Source organism: Lepidochelys kempii, chromosome 2 (genome assembly GCF_965140285.1).
Source record: "Lepidochelys kempii isolate rLepKem1 chromosome 2, rLepKem1.hap1, whole genome shotgun sequence".
In the NCBI taxonomy this organism is placed as follows: Eukaryota; Metazoa; Chordata; order Testudines; family Cheloniidae; genus Lepidochelys; species Lepidochelys kempii.
Genome location: NC_136381.1, coordinates 226,332,020 through 226,356,606, shown reverse-complemented (window position 1 = coordinate 226,356,606; position 24,587 = coordinate 226,332,020). Strand labels below are relative to the sequence as shown.

The 24,587-nt window shown below is 41.4% G+C and overlaps 1 protein-coding gene across 3 annotated transcripts in view; it reads left to right on the top strand.

The window, feature by feature from the left end:
- CDK14 (cyclin dependent kinase 14) overlaps nt 1–24,587 on the top strand; it is a 495,570-nt gene that overhangs the window by 177,778 nt on the left and 293,205 nt on the right. For all 3 annotated transcript variants that reach the window (XM_073334004.2, XM_073334007.2, XM_073334006.2), the window contains one exon: nt 2,404–2,483. In XM_073334004.2, coding sequence (XP_073190105.1) covers nt 2,404–2,483 — 80 coding nt within the window. The remainder of the gene's footprint in view (nt 1–2,403; nt 2,484–24,587) is intronic.

Sequence of the window (24,587 nt, the reverse complement as noted above, 5' to 3'; positions counted from 1 at the left end):
CCTGGTATTATTGTAAAGTATGGTCTGATTATCTTCCAAATAAATGCATGGGCAGATTTTAATAGGTTGCGGAGCTAATTTTCAGCACGACAGTTTTCTTCAGTGTTGATTGTAAGGATTCTGTGGTAGCCACATCTGCACTTCTGACAAGGCATGACAGTGTTGAGATTGCCTCAGTGGGAACAGCTGGAAGAGGAAAATACATCCAGTTATCACTGTTAACTGATGATAATTCACCTTCTATTGCCCCAAAATATGCACTTAAGGAAGGGAATGAACTAAAGTAAAAGAGCTCTTAGCAATTGAATAATTAACTGGAACCAGATCAGATGAAAATTGTTTTCTGAAAGGTAAGAGACTGGTATCTTTGGGACAAAAACAGGATATTTCAGTCCCTGAGCAACCAAGCATTCAAGATGAGTTGAATCATTTCAATAGCATTAATAGTTGCCCAGAGCTCTACCAAAGCAAATGACAAATATCATACAAAATGCTAATGATAACCACGTTTCTCCCCTCAACTGCCTCATCCATTGCAAATTAAGAACACGAAGATTCATCGATATTAATGTTATAGTTTTTTTACTTCCATTGCCAGTCTGTGGTAAAATTAATTGACTAGGTAGAAGAAAGACCAATAACCTCAGACTAAAAAAAAGAACATAACCTATATAACACAACCCCTTCCTTACGCTTCCTCTCCCTATTTACCAGTCTTTGTCTCTTGTTACGTTTCCCCCACCGCCCCATCTCCTCCACTCTACCAGTGATGCCAGCCTCAATATCTTATTTTTCTGCTTCTCCTGCTGACCTCCACATTGCCAGCGAGACACGGAACACCTTTCCTGGCCTGGGTCCGCAAAACTTTCACCCTCTCCTCATTTAAATCCCTCCTTAAGACACATTTTTCTTGCACCTTTCCTTTGTGTATTCAGATTTTAAACTCGTTAGGGCAAAGACTGTTGTCTTCTCTTTCTAAAAGACACCTGGTGTATTTTGTTACCAAAATCTAAATACAAATAAATGTCAAACATTAATAAGTGGAACCCCCTAATTTATTCTCAGATGAAGTTTCCAGTGGTGACTAGTGACTGGGATACTTGGGATACTTTAAAGGGGCCTGAGCACCCCACCCTTCGAAAAATTAGGCCTTTTTAAGGTATCTTGAGTTTTGTATGTTTGTACAGTACCTAGCACCTAGGCCCAACCTAGTTGATGCCTTTAGGCACTATTACAGTGTAAATGTTAAATACTACTAATAAATAGGAGAATAAAAATACAGTAGCAACCCTGTAATTAAATATTAAAAAATAAAGCTTGAGGGAGCAACTGAATTGATCACTGGATTAGATGTCCGTGTCATCTTGCTGCAAGATTCAGAACAACATATTTTAAGGCTCAGTGCAATAAGTTGCCTCCTCAACTACTGGAGTACGAAAGCTCTGTCAGTCTCCTGGGCTCTTCAGCTGCAAACTCTAATTTTTAAAATATTTTTTAAAAGAAATTGTAATAATAATCCTTGTTGCCAACTGCATCATACCATTTTAGGAATGCTATCCCCAATTATCCTTTTCATGTTCAGGGAGTCTCTTAAAGTCCTAATGCAGGAGTATACTTTTGAGGAGGAGATTGTTGAAGATGGTGTTGGTCATCTGAGTCCTTCACCTGGATAAACTGTCTGAGCAGACTGGGCAGATTAGGCAGAAATTACGTTTAAATGTTAAATACTGGAAGCTACTTCAGTTGAATAGAGCTGAAAAGAGACAGACATCTGTTGTGAGGCTTGATCCATGGGGGAACATTATTTTAAACCTTATAAATAGGTGTCGTCATAATAAAAAACTAGTCTGGGCAGTGCACTCAAGAATGTACTTTAGGGAATAATCCTTCTTTAATGGGAAATGGACAGAATGACCTAACAGATATTTTCCACCTCAAATTTCCATGACTATTGGAAGGTAATTATTGTGGGGCATAATTCAGGGAGAAGAGAAAAATAAATATAAAAATGGGTATACCATATGTGGAATTATTGATGGAAGTTCTGTTTGGATTAAATGATCAAAGAAATAAACCATATTTTTACAATGCTATGCTTTCTTTAAACAAAGCCTCCAGTTTAATGCTATGATAGAAAGGAAACAGAGGCTGACTCATAGAAAGCTGAGATCACTTCTTGGATTACATGAATGTGAATATTTAAAGCTGACATTATGGAGGCTATGAAGTGTTTCTTACTGTGCCACAAGTGAATCACTGACATTGACAGGGAGAAACTAAATAAGACATGATGGGAAATAAGCCCTGTTATTGGAGTATTCATTTTTTAATTAATTTTGCGTATGTTTCTCTTTTTTTCCTTCCTGTCCTCCTTCCCCCTCCCCCCTGCCCCTGCCCCCCCAGGGTAAATGGGAAGCTGGTGGCGCTGAAGGTGATTAGATTACAAGAGGAGGAAGGAACTCCATTTACAGCTATCAGGGAAGGTATGCACTCATGTTTAATGATTATTCATGGTTTGTTTTTTAATTGCATTGCACTCACTCTTTCCAAAACCAGGCTATACTGAATAGCTTGAGATTTTAAATTATATGGTTATGTTCCCTGTAGGAAGTGGCTTTGGTACTTCAAAAATCAAAACCTCCCTACAACGTGGGAGTTCATGTTAAATAAAACAAATCTGTGCCTCTGTGGTTTGGCTTGTCTGAGAACTACTATTTGGGTACAAGTGACATACCAAGTAGAATGTATATTTGGGAGGGGGGTGGGGACTGTCACTGGTATAATATGTTGGGGAAGTTTTGCTTGTTGTGAAGCAGCACCTAAAATGAGGAGAGATTGAACTTTTTGTTTATTTGAAACCATATTTTCTGAAAGATAGTCATATAGAACATATCTCTGCATTTTTTGACTGAGAGCCATGTAGGTTCAGGGACAAATATAGCAAGCTCCTTAAAAACAGGGTGGCTGATTAACTTTTTTTAAAGAAAAGACTGTGTATGGTTTGGGTTTTTGTCCCCCTCCTTCTTTGCCACCTCTGAACTGTCTGGCTTAGGGATGACTCTTTTCTAGCTGAGGGTCAGAGGTCTGTCATGCTTTCTGCTCCACTCCCTCTGTTTTTTCTTATCAGCCACCCTGGCTGCTCCCTGGTGACAGCTTTGCAGAAGTTGCTGCACATGCCTTGTTTAAATGGGCCTACTCTGTTGGTGAGTGCCAAAGATAGGGACTGGTGGTGAAAGAAGAAACCTTTTACCTTCCGGTCACTGATTCAGATTTATCTCAGGGTATGGCTACACTATGAGGAGAAAGCTCTCCTGCTGATAAAACACTTCCACCCCCCACAAGTGGCACTGTTCACAGTGACAGGTTTCAGAGTAACAGCCGTGTTAGTCTGTATTTGCAAAAAGAAAAGGAGTACTTGTGGCACCGTAGAGACTAACCAATTTATTTGAGCATAAGCTTTCGTGAGCTAGAGCTCACTTCATTGGATGCATACTGTGGAAACTGCAGAAGACATTATATACACAGAGACCATGAAACAATACCTCCTCCCACCCCACTCTCCTGCTGGTAATAGCTTATCTAAAGTGATCACTCTCCTTACAATGTGTATGATAATCAAGGTGGGCCATTTCCAGCACAAATCCAGGTTTTCTCACCCCCCGCCCCCATACACATACAAACTCACTCTCCTGCTGGTAATAGCTCATCCAAACTGACCACTCTCCTTACAATGTGTATGATAATCAAGGTGCATTTCCAGCATAAATCCAAGTTTAACCAGAACGTCTTGGGGGGGGGGGTAGGAAAAACAAGAGGAAACAGGCTACCTTGCATAATGACTTAGCCACTCCCAGTCTCTATTTAAGCCTAAATTAATAATATCCAATTTGCAAATGAATTCCAATTCAGCAGTTTCTCGCTGGGGTCTGGATTTGAAGTTTTTTTGTTTTAAGATAGCGACCTTCATGTCTGTAATTGCGTGACCAGAGAGATTGAAGTGTTCTCCGACTGGTTTATGAATGTTATAATTCTTGACATCTGATTTGTGTCCATTTATTCTTTTACGAAGAGACTGTCCAGTTTGACCAATGTACATGGCTTTTCGTCGGTAAAACTTTTGTCATTCGGGGGTGTGTATGTGTGTGGTTTTTTTTTTAACACCCCTGAACGACAAAAGTTTTGTTGACGAAGTGCCAATGTAGACAAAGCTTTAGGTTGGTAGCAAGTTCTGATACAGCTATTCAGTGGTCTGTATGAAATATCTTGACAGTCCCAGTGCAGTTCCTACGGTGGGGAGAAAGGTTAATGGCATATCAGAACACCAGCCCAATTGACCCTCTTATCAGTCTCAGCAGAACAGACGATAACATCGTTGCATAAGCATTAATACTGTACTAACCAGTCTTCCCAGAATGGGTGAGGTGCCAGTTGATGGGCTAGTGTGAGGAAACTTGCATTGTCTGTATTTGTAGTGCTGCCAGAATAATATTCATTGATTCATTTGACATATTAAACATTTTCGAACAAATATCATGTGAATAGATATTATTTACTTTTAAACAGTTTGCTCTTGAGACCATGTTGATATTTAGGAGCATGTAACATAACTCCCATTTCCAGTGTTAATGTCATCCGGTGTCGGTCTGTCTTTTGAGAGACTGAGCTGCGGATATTTAAAATCATTTCGCCCCCAATTTTTTAGTGAATTTATTGCTGATTTTTTAAGAGTGAATAGACATGATCATCCTACTCATCTTCACTTGTTACAAAGGGCAGGAATTCTCAGCCCTTTTTCTTTCTGAGCCCCCCCGACATGCTATAAAAATTCCACAGCCCGCCTGTGCCACAACAACTGTTTTTCTGCCGATCTAGTAGATTAAAAGCCATGGCCAGCGTTAGAGGGTAGCAAGCAAGGCAACTGGGGAACTGCGAAGTTAAGTTGTTCAGGCTTCAGCTTTCAGCCCCAGGCAGTGGGACTGGGGCGTTGGTTTTTTGTCCTGAGCTTCAGGGAGTCTAACGCTGGCCCTGCTCTCTGGTTTATTTTGGTGGACCCCCCGGAAACCTGCTCGTGGCCCTGCAGGGTTGTCAGGTGTCCGGTTTTTGACCAGAACACCTGGTTGAAAAGGGACCTTGGCAGCTCCAGTCAGCCCAGCTGATATTCATATAGTTTAAAGCAGGAAAACTTTCTAGCATAGAGAAGCCCACAAACAACCTGGCTTGAAATGCTAATACTCCAAGGCCCCTATCCAACAAAGCACCTAGTCATGTATAAGACTTGAAGCGTGATCACTTGCCTGATTTCAATGGGACTTCCTACATGCTTCAAATTATGTATGATGATCTTTACTGGGACCTGATCCAAAGCCCATTTAAGTTAATAGGAATCTTTCCCTCGACTTCAGCAGGCTTTGGATCAACGCCCAACAGATTTTTCTTAGGAATATTCCTGTCTTCTAGGCTGGGGAATCTCTATATAGGGTTGTGGATGCCACATGGAAATCTATTTCTGTAGCTTTTGTGTGCCATGGAAGCTATGTGTGGTTTGGGGTTGGGGAGAGGAAGGGGAAAAGTATATTTTTTATTTTTTGGTGAACACAAACTTTAGTTGAGAACCAGAAAAGGATAGAAAAATGCACTGAAAAATGTAACTGAAGGTAATCTTTTCAGTATTGAGGCGGAACTGTACTAGGCATACATAGTTCTAGGTATAGACATAAAAATGGAAAGTAGAATAAATACTTTATATTGAACTCTTGGAGAGGTCCGATATACTTTAGACTAAAAAAAAAAAAAAAAAAGTGGTGAGGCTGGGAGACTCTGAGCTACTTAAACCTGCTTGAAGAATTTTTCTTTTTTTCCATCCCCTGATTAAAGGATGCAGCCCTACAATTTGGACTGCAATAGCAGGAGCTGGAAAGCTACAATTTATAAATGAGGTCAAATTCTAATTTCAGTGTTTATTTGCATTGTAGTGTTGATCTAATAAGCCAAAAATGTGTTTCATGAGCCAGAGGACTGCATGCAGGCATGCAAGTTATACACACAGACTTCTTTCCAGAGCTTTTCATAATGTGGAAGCCAGACAGTTTTTATTCTTGCTGACTCATGCCCTATTTTCTAATTTTCCATCAGTGTATCAAATTCAGGCAAAAATCCAGCAATTTATAAATTAAAATTGGTGTAAATTAATTGTTAAACATCGCTCATGACTCATCAGGCAGCTGTGGAGGGAAAATATAATTCCTGCATTGTGTTCCTCCTGTTGGAGATGTTGTGTGATGCTAATTAAGGGGAAGTCACAGTCTGAAATCTTGAGCAGTACTCATGCTGAGGGAATTTTGTAGTTGGCTTGTGTGTAGAGAAGCATATTGTTGCCATTGTGACAGCAATAGAATGGGACTCAAAGGAAAACAAAGCAATTGGGAAAAAGATTAAATTAAGAAATGCAGCAAAATAAAGCATTTGAAAACAATGTGATTGGGAGGAAGAAAAATAAGTGAGGGTAGGCAAAAAGGGAAGAGAGCAAAGTAAAGAACAGTAAATGAAACTGAGGAACAAAAAAATAAATAAGCAGAATACCACAAAAGCAGAGAATAGTAATTATAAATGTTGTCATCTCCCTGAAAACTTCAGCGGAAACACTTTGCTGAGACTGAGAGTAATTTTGTCAAAAGCATACATTTTCTATACATCTTTTTCCCATTTCTGACTCAGAGGTACATTTGCTTGAAAATAGGATCAGGTCCACAAGAGCTCATCTGTTCTTGCTGTCTGGTTGCCTCTTGAAGTCATAGTGCCAAATTCAGAAGTGACTCTATCTTGCACGTTCTCCCTGCCCTGTCTTACGCTGCTTTAGCATTGCAGACTTGCTTACTGACATGCAAATTGCTGGGTCCCTGTCACCTCTGAAGTTAGCTCACTGAGTCAAAGCTAATTTAGTGCCTTGCATAATGACAGGTTTCAGAGTAGCAGCCATGTTAGTCTGTATCTGCAAAAAGAAAAGGAGGACTTGTGGCACCTTAGAGACTAACAAATTTATTTGAGCATAAGCTTTCGTGAGGAAAGCTTATGCTCAAATAAATTTGTTAGTCTCTAAGGTGCCACAAGTGCTCCTTTTCTTAAAGCTAATTTAATTTGCTTCCAAGGAGCCAGAAGAGAGAAGATGTACAGTAGTAAGAAAAGCAGCTAGCAAGAGGGTGTAAGTAGGTGAGAGTTCAAATAGGCCACTCCTTTAACCTACATCACCTTCTTGACTACATGGCATGTGAATTACATAAACTCAGGTTTCAGAGTAACAGCCGTGTTAGTCTGTTTTCGCAAAAAGAAAAGGAGGACTTGTGGCACCTTAGAGACTAACCAATTTATTAGAGCATAAGCTTTCGTGAGCTACAGCTCACTTCCTCAGATTCTCATAATTCTCATAAACTCAGATTCTCTTCTACTGTCAGCATACCAATGTGTAGATTTTATCACCTCCCTCATCCCCTCTGAATTTGGCCTACAGTGTCCTGTTTCAAACATCAGTTGATCTAGGAATGATTTACTTAGTATATTTTCATATAAAGTCACTTTTATAAAAGCTGCATTAGCCAATGTATATTTCCGTGTGTTAAATATGGCTCAAGTTTATTCAATATAGCAATCGCTGTTGCTGCGTGGAAGTATTAATATCAGTAGGCGTCTGAAAAAAATCATATTAAAATCACTACAACCAATGCAATAGTTCACCAGCTCAACCTTTATCTCATGTATAATACCCACTTAATTTCCTGTAATATGCTTAGCAGAACCTTTGATCTCCTAGATTGGCTGTTGAATTGTGTAATGGAAACTACTTCTAGAAACAAACTTTTTCTTGATCATACCACAATTTTACCTTACTTGATAACTAGGTAATTGAAATTCTTCATGATCAATATGAAGGCATTTTTGTAGGTCTCTGTTCCCATGTACGTGTGTAGACAAACATTCCGAAGCCGAATGTCTAACTTGCTTTGTGAACTTAACTCATTTACTCTGAAGTTCCTTTCTTTGGCAGGTTCTTAAAATTATTGCATGACCAGGCTGGCCATCTCTCATAGAATATGACATTGCTTGTCCTTTCTTTTCATATGTTATCCTCCCATATCTATATCTCTATCAACTTTGCTGTGTTTAACTTAATTGATTATTCTTAATTAAACGCAATCCTGGTATTTTAATATCAAGTCACTTACTGTTCCTGAGATATGCCTTTCCGAACGTTAAGAAAGCAAATATATTTAAGCAAAGAATTGCTTAAATGTTATCAGTTTTTCAATTAAATCACTTCTTTTTAATCCTGAAAGATGCATTTATCTAATTTTTACCTACCTTTGGTTGCTCATTTTTTCTTTATTTGTAGTAATCCAATTTTTATAATTAGGGCCCTAACAAATTCACTGTCTATTTTAGTCAATGTCAGAGTCATAGGATTTTAAAAATAGTAAATTTTATTATTTCAGCTATTTAAATCTGAAATTCCACAGTGTTGTAATTGTAGGGATCCTGACCCAAAAAGGAGTGGTGGAGGGGTCGCAAGGCTATTGTGTGTGTGTTTGGCTGTCGTTGGGAGGGGGAGCTGTGTTACTGCAACCCTCACTTCTGCACTGCTGCTGGTGGAGGAGCTGCCTTCAGAGCTGGGCAGCTGGACAGCGGTGGCTGCTGGTTGGTGCTAGTGGGGTGCTGCCTTCAGAGCTGGGCACTTGGGCAACAGCTGCCACGCTCTGGCCGCTCAGCTCTGAAGGCAGCGCAGAAGTAAGGGTGTCAATACTGCAACCCCCTAAAATAACCTTGTGACCCCCCTGCAACTCCGTTTTGGATCAGGACCCCCAGTTTGAGAAATGCTGGTCTCCTCCATGAAATCTGTAGAGTATAAGGTAAAAGCGTACAAAAGACCAGATTTCACTGAGAGCAGACCAGATTTCACGGCCTATGATGCTTTTTTTCATATTGATGAATTTGGTAGGGCCCTATATAATGTAGATCAAAGGTTCTCAAACTTCATTGCACTGCGACCCCCTTCTGACAACAAAAATTACTACATGACTCCAGGAGAGGGGACTGAAGCCTGAGCCTGCCCGAGCCACACTGCCCCAGGCAGGGAGGCTAAAGCCCAAGGGCTTCAGCCCCGGGAAGGAGGCCTGTAACCTGAGCCCCACTGCCCAGGGCTGAAATGGAGTCGCGACCCACTTTGGGGTCCCAACCCGCAGTTTGAGAAACACTGATTTCGATGATAAATTCTATAGGGCAGGGACTGTGTTTACGTGTTTGTAGGCTGCATAGCATAATGGGGTCCCAGTCCTGAATGGGACCCTGGGTTGCTACTGCATTACAAAACAGTAGTAATACTTCCGCACGTGAGACGTGTCCTACCTACCACTGACATTGCACTTCAAGATTCAATATGGGTAAGCATTCACCTAATGAACTTTTAACATAAGTACAGTATGTATTTGGTACTGGTTACAGGTCTGAATAATTGTAGAACATTTTTTGATTTACATGAGAGGGCAGAGAACACATTCTATTGCAAATAGAAAGAAAAATTTTAAGACTTGGAATACACAGCTAGGAATTCAAATATATGGTCTCATTTATGACCCCTTCCACTCTTTCGTTAGTGGTGTATTATAGATGTCAAGTATTTGATCTATTGGTGTGTTACAAAAGCTAAAAATAGTAAAAATATAATGCAGAAATGTACTTCCTTTATAAAGAATTGGAATCTGCATTTCATTGTTTCTTTTGTGTTAAGCCTTAGCTCATTTTCAGTCAAGAGGGTTAGAAACAATGGCACAAAATATTTCATTCTCATCCATATAGTCCATGTGCCCCCCCAAAAATAAAAGTTTAAAAGCTTAGAGATTTCCAGCAGAATTGTCCAAGTCCCGTATCATGCCACAAACCATACAAACTGCCTGTTCTTTGAACTTGGAAAATTCCAAGATTACAAAATAGCTCTCCATCAGACTTTTTTCTCTGGAGAATTGATGTCAAATAGCAACTAAACAGAAAACACACAGAAGATTAACAGTTTTTGGGTTTCCTGCAGAAATCAATGTATTATTTCATTGTATGTTCAGTTATCGGATACAAGATGAAAAACACAATTGTATAAGAATGCTTGTAAAATTATAGTAACAATCAATTTGTAAGTATATAGAGGACAATAGCATAGTAAGTAACAGCCAGTATGAATTTTGTCATAACAAATCATGCCAAACCACAACCTAATTTCCTTCTTTGACAAGGTTACTGGCCCAAGAAATGGGGTGGGGGAGGGAAGCTGTAGACACGATATATCTTGATTTTAGTGATGGTTTTGATACAGTGCCACAATACATTCTCATAGTCAAATGAAGGGAATGTGGTCTAGATGAAATTCCTATAAGATGAGTGCAAAAGTGGTTGAAAGAGTAGTTATTAATAGTTCGCTGTCAAACTGGGAGGATGTATCTAGTGAGGTCCTACAGGGGTCTGTTCTGTATCTAGTACTATTCAATGTTTTCATTAATTACTTGGATAATGAAGGCAAAAATGTGCTTATAAAATGGGAGGCGTTGTGTGCACTTGAAAGAACAGGATTGGAATTCAAAATGACCTTGACAAATTGGAGTATTGGTCTGAAATCAATAAGATGAAATTCAGTAAAGACAAGTGCAAAGTACTGCATCTTGGACGGAAAAATCAAATGCACAACTACAAAAGGGGGAATAACTCTGGGGGTGGTAGTACTACTGAAAAGGAGCTGAGGGCTGTAATAGAACACAAATTGAATCTGAGTCAACATTGGGATTCAGTTATGAAAAAGGTCAATATCATTCTGTTGTACGTTAACAGGAGTATCGTACGTAAGATGTAGGAGGTAATTGTTCTCACTACTCGGCGCTAGTGAAGCCTCAGCTGGAATATTGTGTCCAGTTTTGTGTACCACATCTTCCTTAAAGGGTGAACAAATTGGAGAGATTCCATAGGGGAGAAACCAAAATGATGTAAGGTTTAGAAAACCTGATCATGAGAAAAGGTTAAAAAAACTGGGCATGTGTAGTCTAGAGCAAAGAAGACTTGGGGAGGGAGGGCCTGGTAAATCTTTAATTTTTTTAAGGGCTGGTATAAAGAGGGTGATAATCAATTGCTCTCCATATCTACTGAAGGTAGAACAAGAAATAATTGGCGTAATCTTCAGCAAGGGAGATTTAGCTTAGATATTAGGAAAAACTTTCTAACTATAAGGATAGTTAAGCTCTGGAGTATGCTTCCAAGGAAGGTTGTGGAATCTCCATCATTGGAGGTTTTTAAAAACAGGTTGGACAAATGCCAAACTAGGATGTCTTAAGTGTATTTTGTCCTGCCTCAGTGAAGGGGGCTGGACTAGATCACCCCTCGAGATCCCTTCCAGCCCTACATTTCTATGATTCTATAAAGCAGCCATACATGTTCATTACCAAATATATATATACACAGACTGTTTATCCATGCCATCTTGAAGAGAACCTCAGACAATGATATTGGGGACTCAGAAGTTGTCTATCTCATGAGATCATGCTGAAACAATGCTCCAACATAGTATAGGAAGTACTGTGCTGTTACAGCTTTTGACTTCTGGATGATGAATAAACCGGGGTCTTAACAGCCTTTAGTTAGCAAAGATTTCATGGTACCGTTTGGAAGAGTAACGGTATTAGGCCTATTGTTCACTGGACTGCTACCATTAATCATAGAAGTTAGAAATAGAATATGAATTTGGTAATGCAGTCCATCTCCCTGGCAATACAGGATCGTTCTTTACTGTTCATTCATGTTTAATTTCGTCTTCCATTTATATCCAGAGAGAGAAGTTTGTTTGGATCGCAGTTACTTGGAGCATGGGCATACCTGCAGAAAATTCCCTTCCAGAACTGGGTAAATAGTAAGATTTTATGGTTCTCTGGAAATTCCAAAAAAATTGAAAAACAAAGAAAACAAAAAAAATTTTTGGATTGAACCAAAAATATGTTTTTCAATGTTTTCGGCAAATCAGAAAGTGGGAAAAGGTTTAGGCTGAAGGAAACATTTTGTTTCGTGCAAAATGAAGTATTTCATTTTCATTTCAAACTTTTTTTTGTTTTAAAATTTTGGTTTTGTTTTAAAATTACTTTTAGTAACTCTGTCTTGAAATTTCCTTAAGTTTATTTCAAATTGAAACAGTTGATTTTGAAAATGTTGGGAGGAAACATTTCAACTGTTTTGGCATTTTTTAAGGGTTTGTTCTGAATGAAACAAGTTGGTAAAATTCACATGAATTCAAGATATTTAGGGCCTGCATTTTTACGTGGGGAGGGGGAGAAAGATTTGGTAAAATTTTTTTGCCCAACTCCCCTCCCCGCATAATTTTTCCCAGCTGTAGTTCCCCCCCATTGCAGTTTTTGTAATATTTTCCCTTAATTTTTTTCTGAACCATGTGACTGAGAGAGGCTTGTGAAGTGACTGTCTGAAACAGGCAGATGATAAGCCTAACAGAGTGTGTCTGGCCATCACTGAGGAAAATGACTGCCTCTCTTGCCATTAGCTGGCCAACTAAGAGCTAAATGGCTTCTCTCTGACTATGCTTCCAATTCTGCTTGGATGCATTGCATGAGGACACCATAGTATCTCCATGTCGAATGGTTTCAGCCTTTCCAAATTATGTAGTGCTCTGTTTCCAATATGCTGATGAAATGGTACAGCCTCTCTTCAGTTTGCTAGAAGCAGTGGAGAGTGAACAGAATCTGTTCACACTCCTTTCCAGGCTTCTTGCTGTTCATAGGCCCAGTGCAGCATTCATGTTTATCTCCACTCCAAGAGAATCTGTGATGTTTTGGATTCTTCGGGATGTGGATGTAAAATGATAGCGACATTTCCCATTAGAAATCATAACCTGAATTTTAAACAAACTCAACTATGAACTGTCATCAGATCAGAGAGGCTCAGGTATGTCAGAAATGTCTGAGCTGTAATTTTCTCCAGTTTCTCATAGCTTAATCTACTTCGCAGAATATGTTCCCCCCGCCCCTTCCCCCAGAATATCTTACCCACAGTTTGGCTAGAAATTACGTAGTGATTTTAAAGTGAAAGCTGTGATCTTCCTTTGGCTTGTGTTCTTGGGCTTAGTTTGAGAAAGACAAGAATGTGTTGAGACTTTCTTTAAGTGCCCTTGAATTTCTTTGCAATGGCCGGAATCCTCTCCTCATCCTCGGTCACTTTAAAATATGATAAGCCTTTTGCAGACAGCCCTGCTTCCTTTCGAGGAGATGCTCTGGTATAAGGAATCTTGTGCTTGTTCCAAACGTAGCACATTACAAATGCATTAACTCAGGACACCGTTAAGTCATCTGTCTCTCCTCCCTCTAGAATGCCAAATAGTCTCATGATTTTCGTCCAAATCGGAATCCCAAGGCTTTCTAATTGATTTTTTAGTTCTCTGTTGTCTTACTGCAGCCATCTGTGTTGGACAAGTGTAACATTTTGTCCTATTCTCATTCAATATAGACATCTGAACTATTCCTTCAGCCTTGATTTTGTTGAAGTGGCTTTCATTAGTTTGCCCCCCACCCACACCCAGTGCTGCACAGCATGTAGAGGAGAAAAAAATGTGGAAAAGCTGCAGCCCATGGACCAGAAGGGCAGTTATGCAGGATGCTTCCTCCCTTGTGACCTGGCCATAAACCTCTTTGCTAAAGATTTGTGGTCCCTGATTGGCATGGGAATGTGTGAGGGAACAGGCATTCTAAACAATATTCAGATTTAGTCGTCTTGTATACTGGCTAAAACCTATGTAAAATTAAAGGATATGTCCATTCTGCTGAGATCAGCATTAGCTTTCCCCATCCTTCTTTTGAGGGACTAGAGCAGCAGTTCTCAATTTGTGGCTCAGGACCTCAAAGTGGGTCGTAACCCCATTTTAATGGGGTCGCCAGGGCTGTCCTAGACTTGCTAGGGCTTGGGGCTGAAGCCTGCCTGGGGCTGAAGCCAAAGCCCAAGGGCTTCAGTCCTGGGTGGTGTGGCTCAGGTTACAGGCCCTCTTCCTGGGGCTGAAGCCCTTGGGCTTCAGCTTTGCCCCCCACAACACCCGGGGTAGTGAAGCTTGGGCTTTGCCCCTTCCTCCCCCTGGCAGGTGTGCTCAGGCTTCGGTCCCCCCTCCTGGGGTGGTGTAGTAATTTTTGTTGTCGGTGGGGGTGGGGGGTCAGTGCAATGAAGTTTGAGAACTCATGGACTAGAGAATGCAGGTGCTGGCAGGATGCTGATTGTACCAGAGATAAAAGCCAGCTATGCTGTTCTTTCTTGGACTGGAAGGGAATGCTGAGGGAGAGACCTTCTGATCACCACTCCAGGAATTCCTGGACTATATGGAAAAATTAGATCTTGACACCAGCCAGTGTGCAAAGCTTCTAGTGTTGTGTATTAGTGTCCCTAATCCTAGGGGGCTTTCAAGTTAGTGTTCCTTTGCTATGTCTCCTATGTGTGAAAATAATAATCTGAGCAACAGTATAGCTAGCTGTCTGTTCAGAGCAGTGGTTGTGCACTGACCAGGATCAGAGGTAGTATTAATCTCTGTCAGAATCGCTTTGAATGCTTCTTTTGTTCTCCCAGTCTGTACCCTGGGCCTCCAAGATATCTGAACAATATGGCAATTCAGCTTTTGCACCAGTTGACTTAGCTTTTAGCTTCTTCATGGGCCTTTTTTGTATGTTAAAAGATAACATTCAACAGTTGTGTCCCATCAGAACTTATTTGCGATTTATTAAAGACAGCAAATGTCAAATAAGAGCACAAAAGAGCAGTCTGCTTTCCAAGTACAAACTCTCTAACCCCCATATTAAAAAATAAATAAATAAGGCATCTGTGGCTACTGAATACTAGACACAGCTGGAATTCTGAACTGCTGAAAAGAAGGCAGAACATACTAATTTGTATGTAAATTTAAAATATTGTCGGGGAGCCTCCTTTTTCATTACCACAATGCACAGTGCGTGAAAGACTCTGGCAAATGAGATATTTATAAGGCACAGTATTCTGAATGATTTAGAGAGAGATGTTACTATTGTGCATCATATAATGTTAATTTGTATTAAAAAGTGGGTAACGTACATGGCTAAATCCTTTCTAAGGGTCACGTACTAGTCTTTTTTAACATGGAGAACATCTGATATCAAGGGGAGTTGGCACATGTGGCTGCCGGAAAGTAAATTACACTTTCTGTGCTGTATATGAGAAACAATTTATTGCCAGACTGAGGTGGCAGCCACACACTAAGGTACTTCCCTATGCTCAGTGTGTTTACTTCCTAACTACAGGCCTTATTCATTAAGAAATAACGGGAATATTTTCATACATATTTTGCATTCTTGATACAGAGAAGGCCTGTAATGAGTCTCCCTCATGGAAATTTCATATGTGAGTTGTTCAACAATGTGGCATGACACACTGACTGAGCTCATCAGACATAGTGTGTCTGGCCATCACTGAGGAAAATGACTGCCTCTCTTGCCATCAGCTGGCCAACTAAGAGCTAAATGGCTTCTCTCTGACTATGCTTCCAATTCTGCTTGGATGCATTGCATGAAGGGAAATTGTGTGTATCCGTTATTGAGCATGTATCCTTTTGTTTTAGCCCTTGCCTGTTGGTGTATTGTCATTTTGCTTTTGCATTCATTACAGAACATGCAAACTACAATATTCTTCTTTAAAAACTTTAAATTTTTCCAGAATGAGGCTTTCAATAATTAGGAAGGCAGAAAACCCAGAAGCGCATAAGTCCGTTCCTGTTTCTCTTTTTGGTTTTGCCACCTTTTTTTCCATCTTTTGGAGGTAAAGAATCAGTTCTTGTTTCCTTGTGTGACCTATTCTTTAATTTCAATATCCTTGAGATTGCAGTGTGTGCTGGTTCTCAAGTTTAAATAAAATGATTTATTGACAGATGGCAGAACGAAGAGTAATGGTTTCAAGTTGCAGTGGGGGAGGTTTAAGTTGGATATTAGGAAAAACTTTTTCACTAGGAGGGTGGTGAAACACTGGAATGCATTACCTCGGGAGGTGGTGGAATCTCCTTCCTTAGAAGTTTTTAAGGTCAGGCTTGACAAAGCCCTGTCTGGGATGATTAAGTTGGGGATTGGTCCTGCTTTGAGCAGGGGGTTGGACTAGATGACCTCCTGAGGTCCCTTCCAACCCTGATATTCTATGATTTGGATGGTGCTTGTGGTAGTCTGCTCCTTTGTCACTATAATCATGGGATTTACAGCAGCATGATGACACTATAGTGAAGTCAACACCATTAAGTCATCCTGTCGGGAAAAAGCAGCCATTTATAGTTCAAACAGTGAAAAAGCTATGGGAAATAGATCTTCTCTTAAAGTCACAGCTATACACTGCGGTTCTTCAGGGCCATAGATAGAGCTGGCCTTTTCCCTTTCTAGAGTTTTCCCGCAGACTCAGGGTTGCCCAGGAAATATTTTAGTTTTACTTTCCCAATTGCTGCTTTTGGACTATTGTCAGAGCTGCTTCCCTTGAGCCCCTAGGAATGGTGTCGGAGAGGGAGGGCTACACAGAGTTAAATATGTGGTTCATATTGGTACCTATTTGTACAGCACAAGAAAGTTGTTGCTTTCAGGCTTTATAACCAATATGAAGAGTTACATTTTAAATTAGATAATGGTCTTTTCAGTCACTTTTTAGCAATGAAAATGAATATCCACATCATTGTAATGGAAATAAACACCATAAATCACAAGCAGTTAATTGATCACATTTCACATTTGAGATGAAAGGGAATTGGATAAGTCAGACCTTAGTAATGGGATACCAGAGCCTTTCACTCTGGGGCACTGGTTTAAGTACAGCTCAGGTCAGGAGTGACTGAAAGTCATTAGTGTGGTGTATTCAGCACTAAACACTGTGGTGGCTGTGCAGTTACTTCACTTCTAAGGTCTGGAACGTATTTTGTGGCAGCAGTTGGAGCTGGAGCTGAATTGGAGACTGAACCCAAGAACTGAGTGAAGCTGGTTGTGGCTTGTAAATAAGGACCCACTTACTAGGCTAAGTGGATTCATGTTTCTTCTTCTGATTCAGTTAAATGGCTAGATAGTTCTTCCCCTCCCACTTCTGCCCCTTCCATATCCACACACGGAGAGGATCATCTATGCGCAGATCTGCCCTTGTCCAGGCAGGATTGGGCTGAGTTCCCTTATCCAGAGCCAGTGGAATCCTCTGCATTGGTCCAGGAACTGTATGGGTGAGGGGGCAGGGGCAGAAGGGGATATAAATCATTCCCTCCTCACCCCCCGTGAATCTTACCTGGAGAAGAGACTAAGCCCCCAGATAGTTTGTGTGTATACCCTCACCACAAGGGCTCCTCTGGGGCTTTTGCAGTTGGGAGAGTCAAGTCCCTGGTAGTGGAACTCCAGGGGAACCACCCCACCAGAGAAATGTGGGTAGGAGTGCCACCAGGACCCAGCATTGGTGTGGGAGCACAGAGTCTTTGCGCAGAAATCCCTGGCCTCCCTTAGATCCCCTAGGATCCACCAGGTTTGGGAATAGATCCTTTGGCACTTTCCTGGGAGAGGCAAAACCTACCCTCCACTCTGGACTTGTATAATTTGGGAAAAACTCTGTGGGGAAAATCCTTGCAGAGATTTTCTCCCCAAGTCACTTTCCACAGCTTCTAACATGAGAAGAAACCGTGACTCCACGAGTTACTGTAATAAATTAAAGCAGAGCTGGTTGAAAAATGTGGGGGAAAAAATTTACAATAAAATAGATAAATAAAATTTGAAATTGTTTTTGTTTGGGAGCATTCAGAATGAACCCATTCTACATTTTTTATCAAAAATGTTATCAATAGGCGATCACATTTTTTGTTGACCAAAAATCAATATATTTCTATGACAAGACCTTTTAATAAAAATTTCCCTATAAATAATAAGCATGACATTTTCCCAGAAAAAAAATCAACAGTTTTTTCCCCCAATAAAATTTGTTTAGAAAAGGCTGTTTTTAATGGAAAAACTTTCATTCAAAAATTTCACATAGTTCTGTTAAAGAAAATATTTGGATGATTGAATTTGGTGGCAGGTTGTATGAGCTCAGTACTTAATGGATAGGTCATAAAAACGCTTACGATTTATGCCCTTGTTGGCAGTCAGGAGAGAGTATAAGGACTGAACGGGCATGGAGATTGATCTGAAAGAAAGTCCCCCTAAGCAAGACTAAAACTCATTGGCAAGGTGGTGTGAAGAACTTCTGACACTTCTCCAGGTAGTCTAGGCTTCATATATTTATGGTCTTGAAGACTTTTTTCATTAGACAATTAGATGTTTCTCAGGAAAATTTACTTTGGGTTGTGAAACCGACATGGTTGAAATACTGGCTTCACAGCAAGATTCCTGAAAAGAATTAACATCTGAATCGCTTGAGGCTCTGCTCATAAGACAGAGGCTTATTTATATAATCAAAAATGAATGATTTCACAAGGCTTTGGAGAGGCCGAAGATTGTAGTTTTGATTCACAAAAAAAAAAAATTCAAGCTATCAGTATTCATGTGCTGGCTTGCTGGCACAAATAAGGATAAATCCATATAAAGGCAGAAGAAAAGATTTGAGGGCAATGCATATTTTCCTTTCAAAGTCTGACCAAATAGTAGGGGTCAGAGGGGCAGAATCCTTACTGCCCTGGTTGTGGGTAAGGTTGGGGCACCTTCACAGCTGGGCTGTAGCTAGAAGTTTGGACGTCTTCCTTAAAGATATGCTCTAGGTCAATTAGAAGTACTGGGTAAAAGTCTATAGCAACTACATATCCCACAGAAGTCCATGGGTAATGCAGGTGCTTGATAGCTTTGACAATCTGGACTTTTTTGTTTTTGTTTTTTGCTTTCCAGTGAACTTAAAAAGAACATGAGGGTGTCTCCTTTAGCATGCATAACAAGGTTGAGATAGTATGGGCTCCAGTCCCACAAGGAGCTCTGTGCAGATTAATTGCTGTATCCATGCAGATCTCATTGTAAAATTGGGACTACAGCTATTACAGTATCCGGATTCTTTAAAACTGAAAAAGAGAGAATTTGTGCTTCAGTGTTTTATTAGCACTATGAGATAAGCGCACTGCATTACTCATCTATAAACTATCTTAAAATAAAATCTTTTTTTCCAGACTTTAAAATATTATTTTCATGCAGGTATGTAACAAGGCAGTGAAAGTATGATTTTAATATAGAAAATGTAGGTGCTATATCTCATTCACCTTTCTCTCAACAGCTACAGTATTTACAGTTTAACTTCATAGACACATTAAGCATGTTGACACACTATTTTGGAAAGCATTTATGAAGACTTGGAGAATTCTTGTGGTGAAAAGAGGAAGAAAATTGAGATATTTAATTTAATATTTTAAAATATTTTTAGTTTCAGCTTCCCTATATAGAGTGATGGAAATGTAGGGCTGGAAGGGATGCTAGTTTTGTCAAAAGGTCATTTTGAATTCTAATCTCCTCCTCCAAAGTGCTTGCAACTCCTCCCTTCTAAAAATTTTTATGCAATATTTTCCACTCCATTATCCAAGTCATTAATGAAAATATCGAATAATACCTTGGTCTGAAGTTTTTACCAAATTTCCCAGAAAAAATGTGCCCTGGTACAAGATACAATGTGCAAAATATCAAGCATAGTTTCTTTTGGGAGAAGGTTGGGGAGGGAGTGAACACTGGATTTACATTGGATGGCTACCTTCATCCTTAACTACGGAATGAATACCACCACTTCATAAAAGGAAGAATTAATATTACACAGAGCTAAACAGAATGGGGGCACTTGCAGGTGCGGGACATGGTGCAGGCATGATTGACAGCAGATGGTATGTGAGAGGAAAACTAGAAGGGAAATATTAGTGAGCAGGGAAACAGGGAGCAGAAGTGAGATGCTAATGGGGGATGGGAAAAAGGGAGTTCAAGGCGACAGGAAACAAGCCAGAATGGAGATGGCAGAAAATGGGCAGCTGAAAGCCAGCGGAGAGGCAGGGGTTGGGGGATGAACAGAGCTGGCAGCAAGAGGGAGCCTGAAACACACTGGGCAGCAGAAGGGGCATCCTGGAAACAGTTCAGAGGGTAGGAAAGAAGCCCAAAGGGGAAAAGGGTGACAGCGCTTGGAAAGAGACGAGAGAGACTGAGAGCGTACAAGGGAAACACAGCTGGGAGCTGGTGGAGGTGGACCTGGCAGAAGAGAGGGACTGAAAGGGGTAGAAACTCATTAGTCAGGGAGGGGACAAGGGAGAAGAGCAGAAAAGGCAAGTGCTAACTAGTGGTGGATTGGAAGAAGAAAAGAGTCACTAGAGGAATTCTGCTATACAAGTAGGCAAATGAGGCATGCTAGTTTTGCCAATTTTTTCAGTTGTATCTTAAGTATGATATTGGGCATCTTTCTTGTGGGCCCAGCTCCTGGCATCAAATACTTACATGGATGTCTCACCTTTCATTTTAATCTCCATTCCACCCTCCCCCAAATTTTTAGTCCTCATGGTTGCAGAGTAAAGCTTGAAAACATGACACGTGGACCCTAGAGTAGAGCTGGCTGAAAAAAAATTGATTAAAGTTTCCTGTTGGAAAATGAGATTTTGCTGAAAATGAAACCTTTCAAAATGGTAGCAATTTCTATGAAAATTTGTTTTGATTTTTCCCCTCTCATTTTGGAAAATAAATTCAGTTAAAAATGTTTTGAAAAAATAAATGTTTCAAAACAATTTTCATATTGAAATTTTAGATTATGTATTTTTAGACGGTATATTTCATGACCTGTAAGTGCATAACATGACTTGGCATGACATGGCATATGTCAGCAGTAGCAGTGCGCATGGCATGGTATGCACTACAACTACTAACATGTCAAATCTGCAATGTGTGTGATTGGTGCCAATCTGAATTTATTTTGAAATAATGTCCAGGTAAAGAAATGTTACCATTAGGGAAACCTCAGCTTTACAGAGGTACCTTCCAAAACCAAGAATAAATCCAAATCAATGTGAATGATCCAAAATTTGGATTTTAGTTGGTGTAGAGACAGTGAACATTTCCTAAATTTTAGGAACAGAATTTTCCTAATTTTTTGACATAAGAAAGTCTGTGAAAGTACATTTCTGATTTTACCAGTAATCTGAGTAGGCCAATGCCCCTGATCTCATTAACAGTGAGCAGTGAAAGAGAAACTAGCTGTCCTAAAGATTTAAGGGCTCAAATGGAAGATTTAATAGCTCCTCTTTCTCGCCCTATGATTACTAGCAAAAATTAACAGCCTACAGTCTTAAATTGTCAGCCTGGTGCAATCTCTTAAATCAGTTTGGGTGCTTCATTAGTGTACTGTAGATCAAAACCCAATCTTTTGTTTGCAATTCTAGAGAAACATAAATAGAAGCACACACATTCTTTTCTTACAACCAAGCAATAGGATGCTTTAAAGCAGACCAATAAAACCATGTCATTTTGTAACCTAAAACCTTGGCTTAGGAATCAATATTGTTCAAAAGCAATTTCATTTCATCTCTAGGGCTTCCTGAAGCCTTTATGAGAAACATGATGAGCCTTTTTACCTCATAGATGCAATATAAAGTAGAGATGGACCATTAAAGAAAAAAAAAAGGGTTCTGTGACACTAAAAGGTTCAGGGATTATATCCTCTTTCGAGGAGTCTGCTTGTTATACAGAAGTATTTGTTATATAGGGTAATGGGTGTGTTAACGTTGAATCCAAATGCTCCTTTAGCAATAATGCCTCCTTCTAGAACTGGTTGGGAAATCTTGATGAAACTGAAAAAGTTTAAATTGAAAAAATTCTTCAAAAATGTTCCGACTATCAAATCTCCCTGTCCCCCTGCCCCCAAATAAAACTAAACTTTTTTGGGGGGGAAAGTGTGTGGGGGGGGAGAAGTCTTCCATTTGGTCAAAAAGCCATTTTACATTCAATTCCAATGGAAATGTTTTTAACCAGCTTTACTTTTTAAAAACACCTTTTGTGGCCAGGATTCTAATTTTTTTGTGCATTTCACTGGGATTCTTAATATCTCTTTCACTCAGTGAGAGATATTTTCTTGACTGAGTATTTTGACTCACTGAATAAATAGAACATCTAGCACAGGGGTTGGCAACCTTTCAGAAGTGGTGTGCGGAGTCTTCATTTATTCACTTTAAGGTTTCACGTGCTGGTAATACATTTTAATGTTTTTTAGAAGGTGTCTCTCTATAAAAGTCTATATATTATATGACTAAACTATTGTATTGTAAAATAAACAAGGTTTTCAAAATGTTTAAGAAGCTTCATTTAAAATTAAATAAAAATGTTGATCTTATGCCTCTGGCCCACTCAGCCCGCTGCTGGTCTGGGGTTCTGTTCACCTAGGCCGGCAGCAGGCTGAGCGGGGCCTGTGGCCGGGGCCCTGGCTGGCGAGGAGCTGGCGGCCAGAACCCCAGACTGGCAGCCGGCTGTGTGGGGCTGGCGGCCTGGACCCCAGACCGGCAGTGGGCTGAGCAGTTCAGCCCGCTGCTGCTGCTCAGGGGTTCCATCTGCTGGCTCCTGCCAGCTGGGATCCCGGCTGCTGGACCTGCTCAGCCCGCTGCTGGTCTGGGGTCCCGGCCCTGCCCACATAGAATGGGTACCTACCTTCTCCCTGGTTCTGGCCCATTCTCTTCCTCTCTCTCTGCACTGAGCTGAGGGTGGGAGTGTACTGAGCACAGGGCTGGGGGTGAAGGAGCAGGCTGGGGGTTGGGGTGTAGGGTCTGGCCAGGAGCTGGAATGAGGGAGGGGGCTCAGGGTTGGGGCAGGAGGTTTGGGTGTGGAGAGCTTACCTGGGCAGCTCCCATTTGGTGGGAGGGGTGGAGGTGGGAATGTGTGGGGGGGTGCAGGAGCTCCCATTTGGTGCTCAGGGTGGGGGTGGGAATGTGGGGAGTGCAAGAGTCAGGATGTGGGGGGTGCATGGGGTATTTGGGGGGGTGCAAGAGTCAGGGCAGAGGGCTGGGGACCTGTGAGGGGGGTGCAGGTGTCAGGGCATGGGGTGTGTGGGGCCTGGGTATGTGTGGGGGTGCCAGAGTCAGGGCTGGGGTTGTGGGGGGGGTGAAGGAGTCAAGCAGAGGGCTGGGTGTGTATGAGGGGAGTACAGGGCTCAGGGCAGAGGGCTGGGTGTGTATGAGGGGAGTACAGGGCTCAGGGCAGAGGGCTGGGGGTGTGTGCGGGGCAGATGGCTGGGTGTGTGTGAGGGGGGAGTCAGGGCAGCAGGCTAGCAGTGTAGGCTGGGGTCATGGGGTGCTCATGGGAGGGGGCTGGAGGGGGTATGCCCCGCTTCCACCCCCCCCTTCTCCAAGGCCCTGCTTCTTCTCTGCCTCCGCCAGGAGCAGGGAGCACGCTGACCCCACTCCTCCCCCACCCCCTCGCAAGGGCCATCAGCTGATCAGCCGGGAGGGAGGGACCCAGCACACTGCGGGAAGAGGCAGGGGAGCCGGCAGGACCAAGCTTCTGCCCCCTCCCCCATGCCCACGGGAGGCAGAGAAGAGCGGGCTGGGACGGGCTGGGCAGGGCAGGATTTTTAATCTTACTCTGCTGCTGCCCTGGCAGGCAGCAGCATGCCATTAAAAATGGGCTTGCGTGCTGTAGGTTACCGACCCCTGATCTAGCATACAAAGGGATTTTCTTTTTTAAAAGTGAATGTTATGAATATATTGTATCCTTTGTAGAAAAAAGTTATGAAATACAGAACTAGAACTGAATAATCATTGCATTCATGGCTCTCTTTGTGATTAAACCCATTGAGACTGATTTTCGATTGATGTGAACCCAGCAGCAAAATGAGGATAGACGTGCATGGAATTAAGCAGCAGGACCCAGCTTTTACTAAACTTTAGCACAGGAGAGGTGTACCTGCGCATACTCTCCTATACCAGGTATTTAATTGGTTCCAGTGCTCCTTACCATATAACCTGTAACTCGGGGTAGGCTCTCCTCAGTCTAACCCCCAGGACTCATAGAATAGAATATCATAGAATATTATCAGGGTTGGAAGGGACCTCAGGAGGTCATCTAGTCCAACCCCCTGCTCAAAGCAGGACCAATCCCCAATTTTTGCCCCAGATCCCTAAATGGCCCCCTCAAGGATTGAACTCACAACCCTGAGTTTAGCAGGCCAATGCTCAAACCACTGAGCTATCCCTCCCCCTATTCATCTCCCCCTCAGCTCTCTCTGAGTCCTAGCACCCTCCAGTCTCACATGGTTCCAAAGCCTAAATGTCTGCAGTTTTATAGCACCACAGCCGGTGTCCTGTGAGACTGACTCAACTGCCATGGGCCTGCTGCAGGTGTTTTATTGCAGTGTAGGCATACCCAGAGGTTGCAGAAATTTGGGGACCTCAGCCCACAAAGTCTCACCAAATCCCAGGTTTTTTACCTCTGGGAACTGTCCATTTTATCCTTTTAACACACTGGAAACCGGCCACAAGTTGCAATGAATTAATAGCTCAACCCAAGAACATCAAATAGGTCGTAAGTGCATTCCTATATTACCCACTGTGGCTTGAAGGTGCTGCAAGG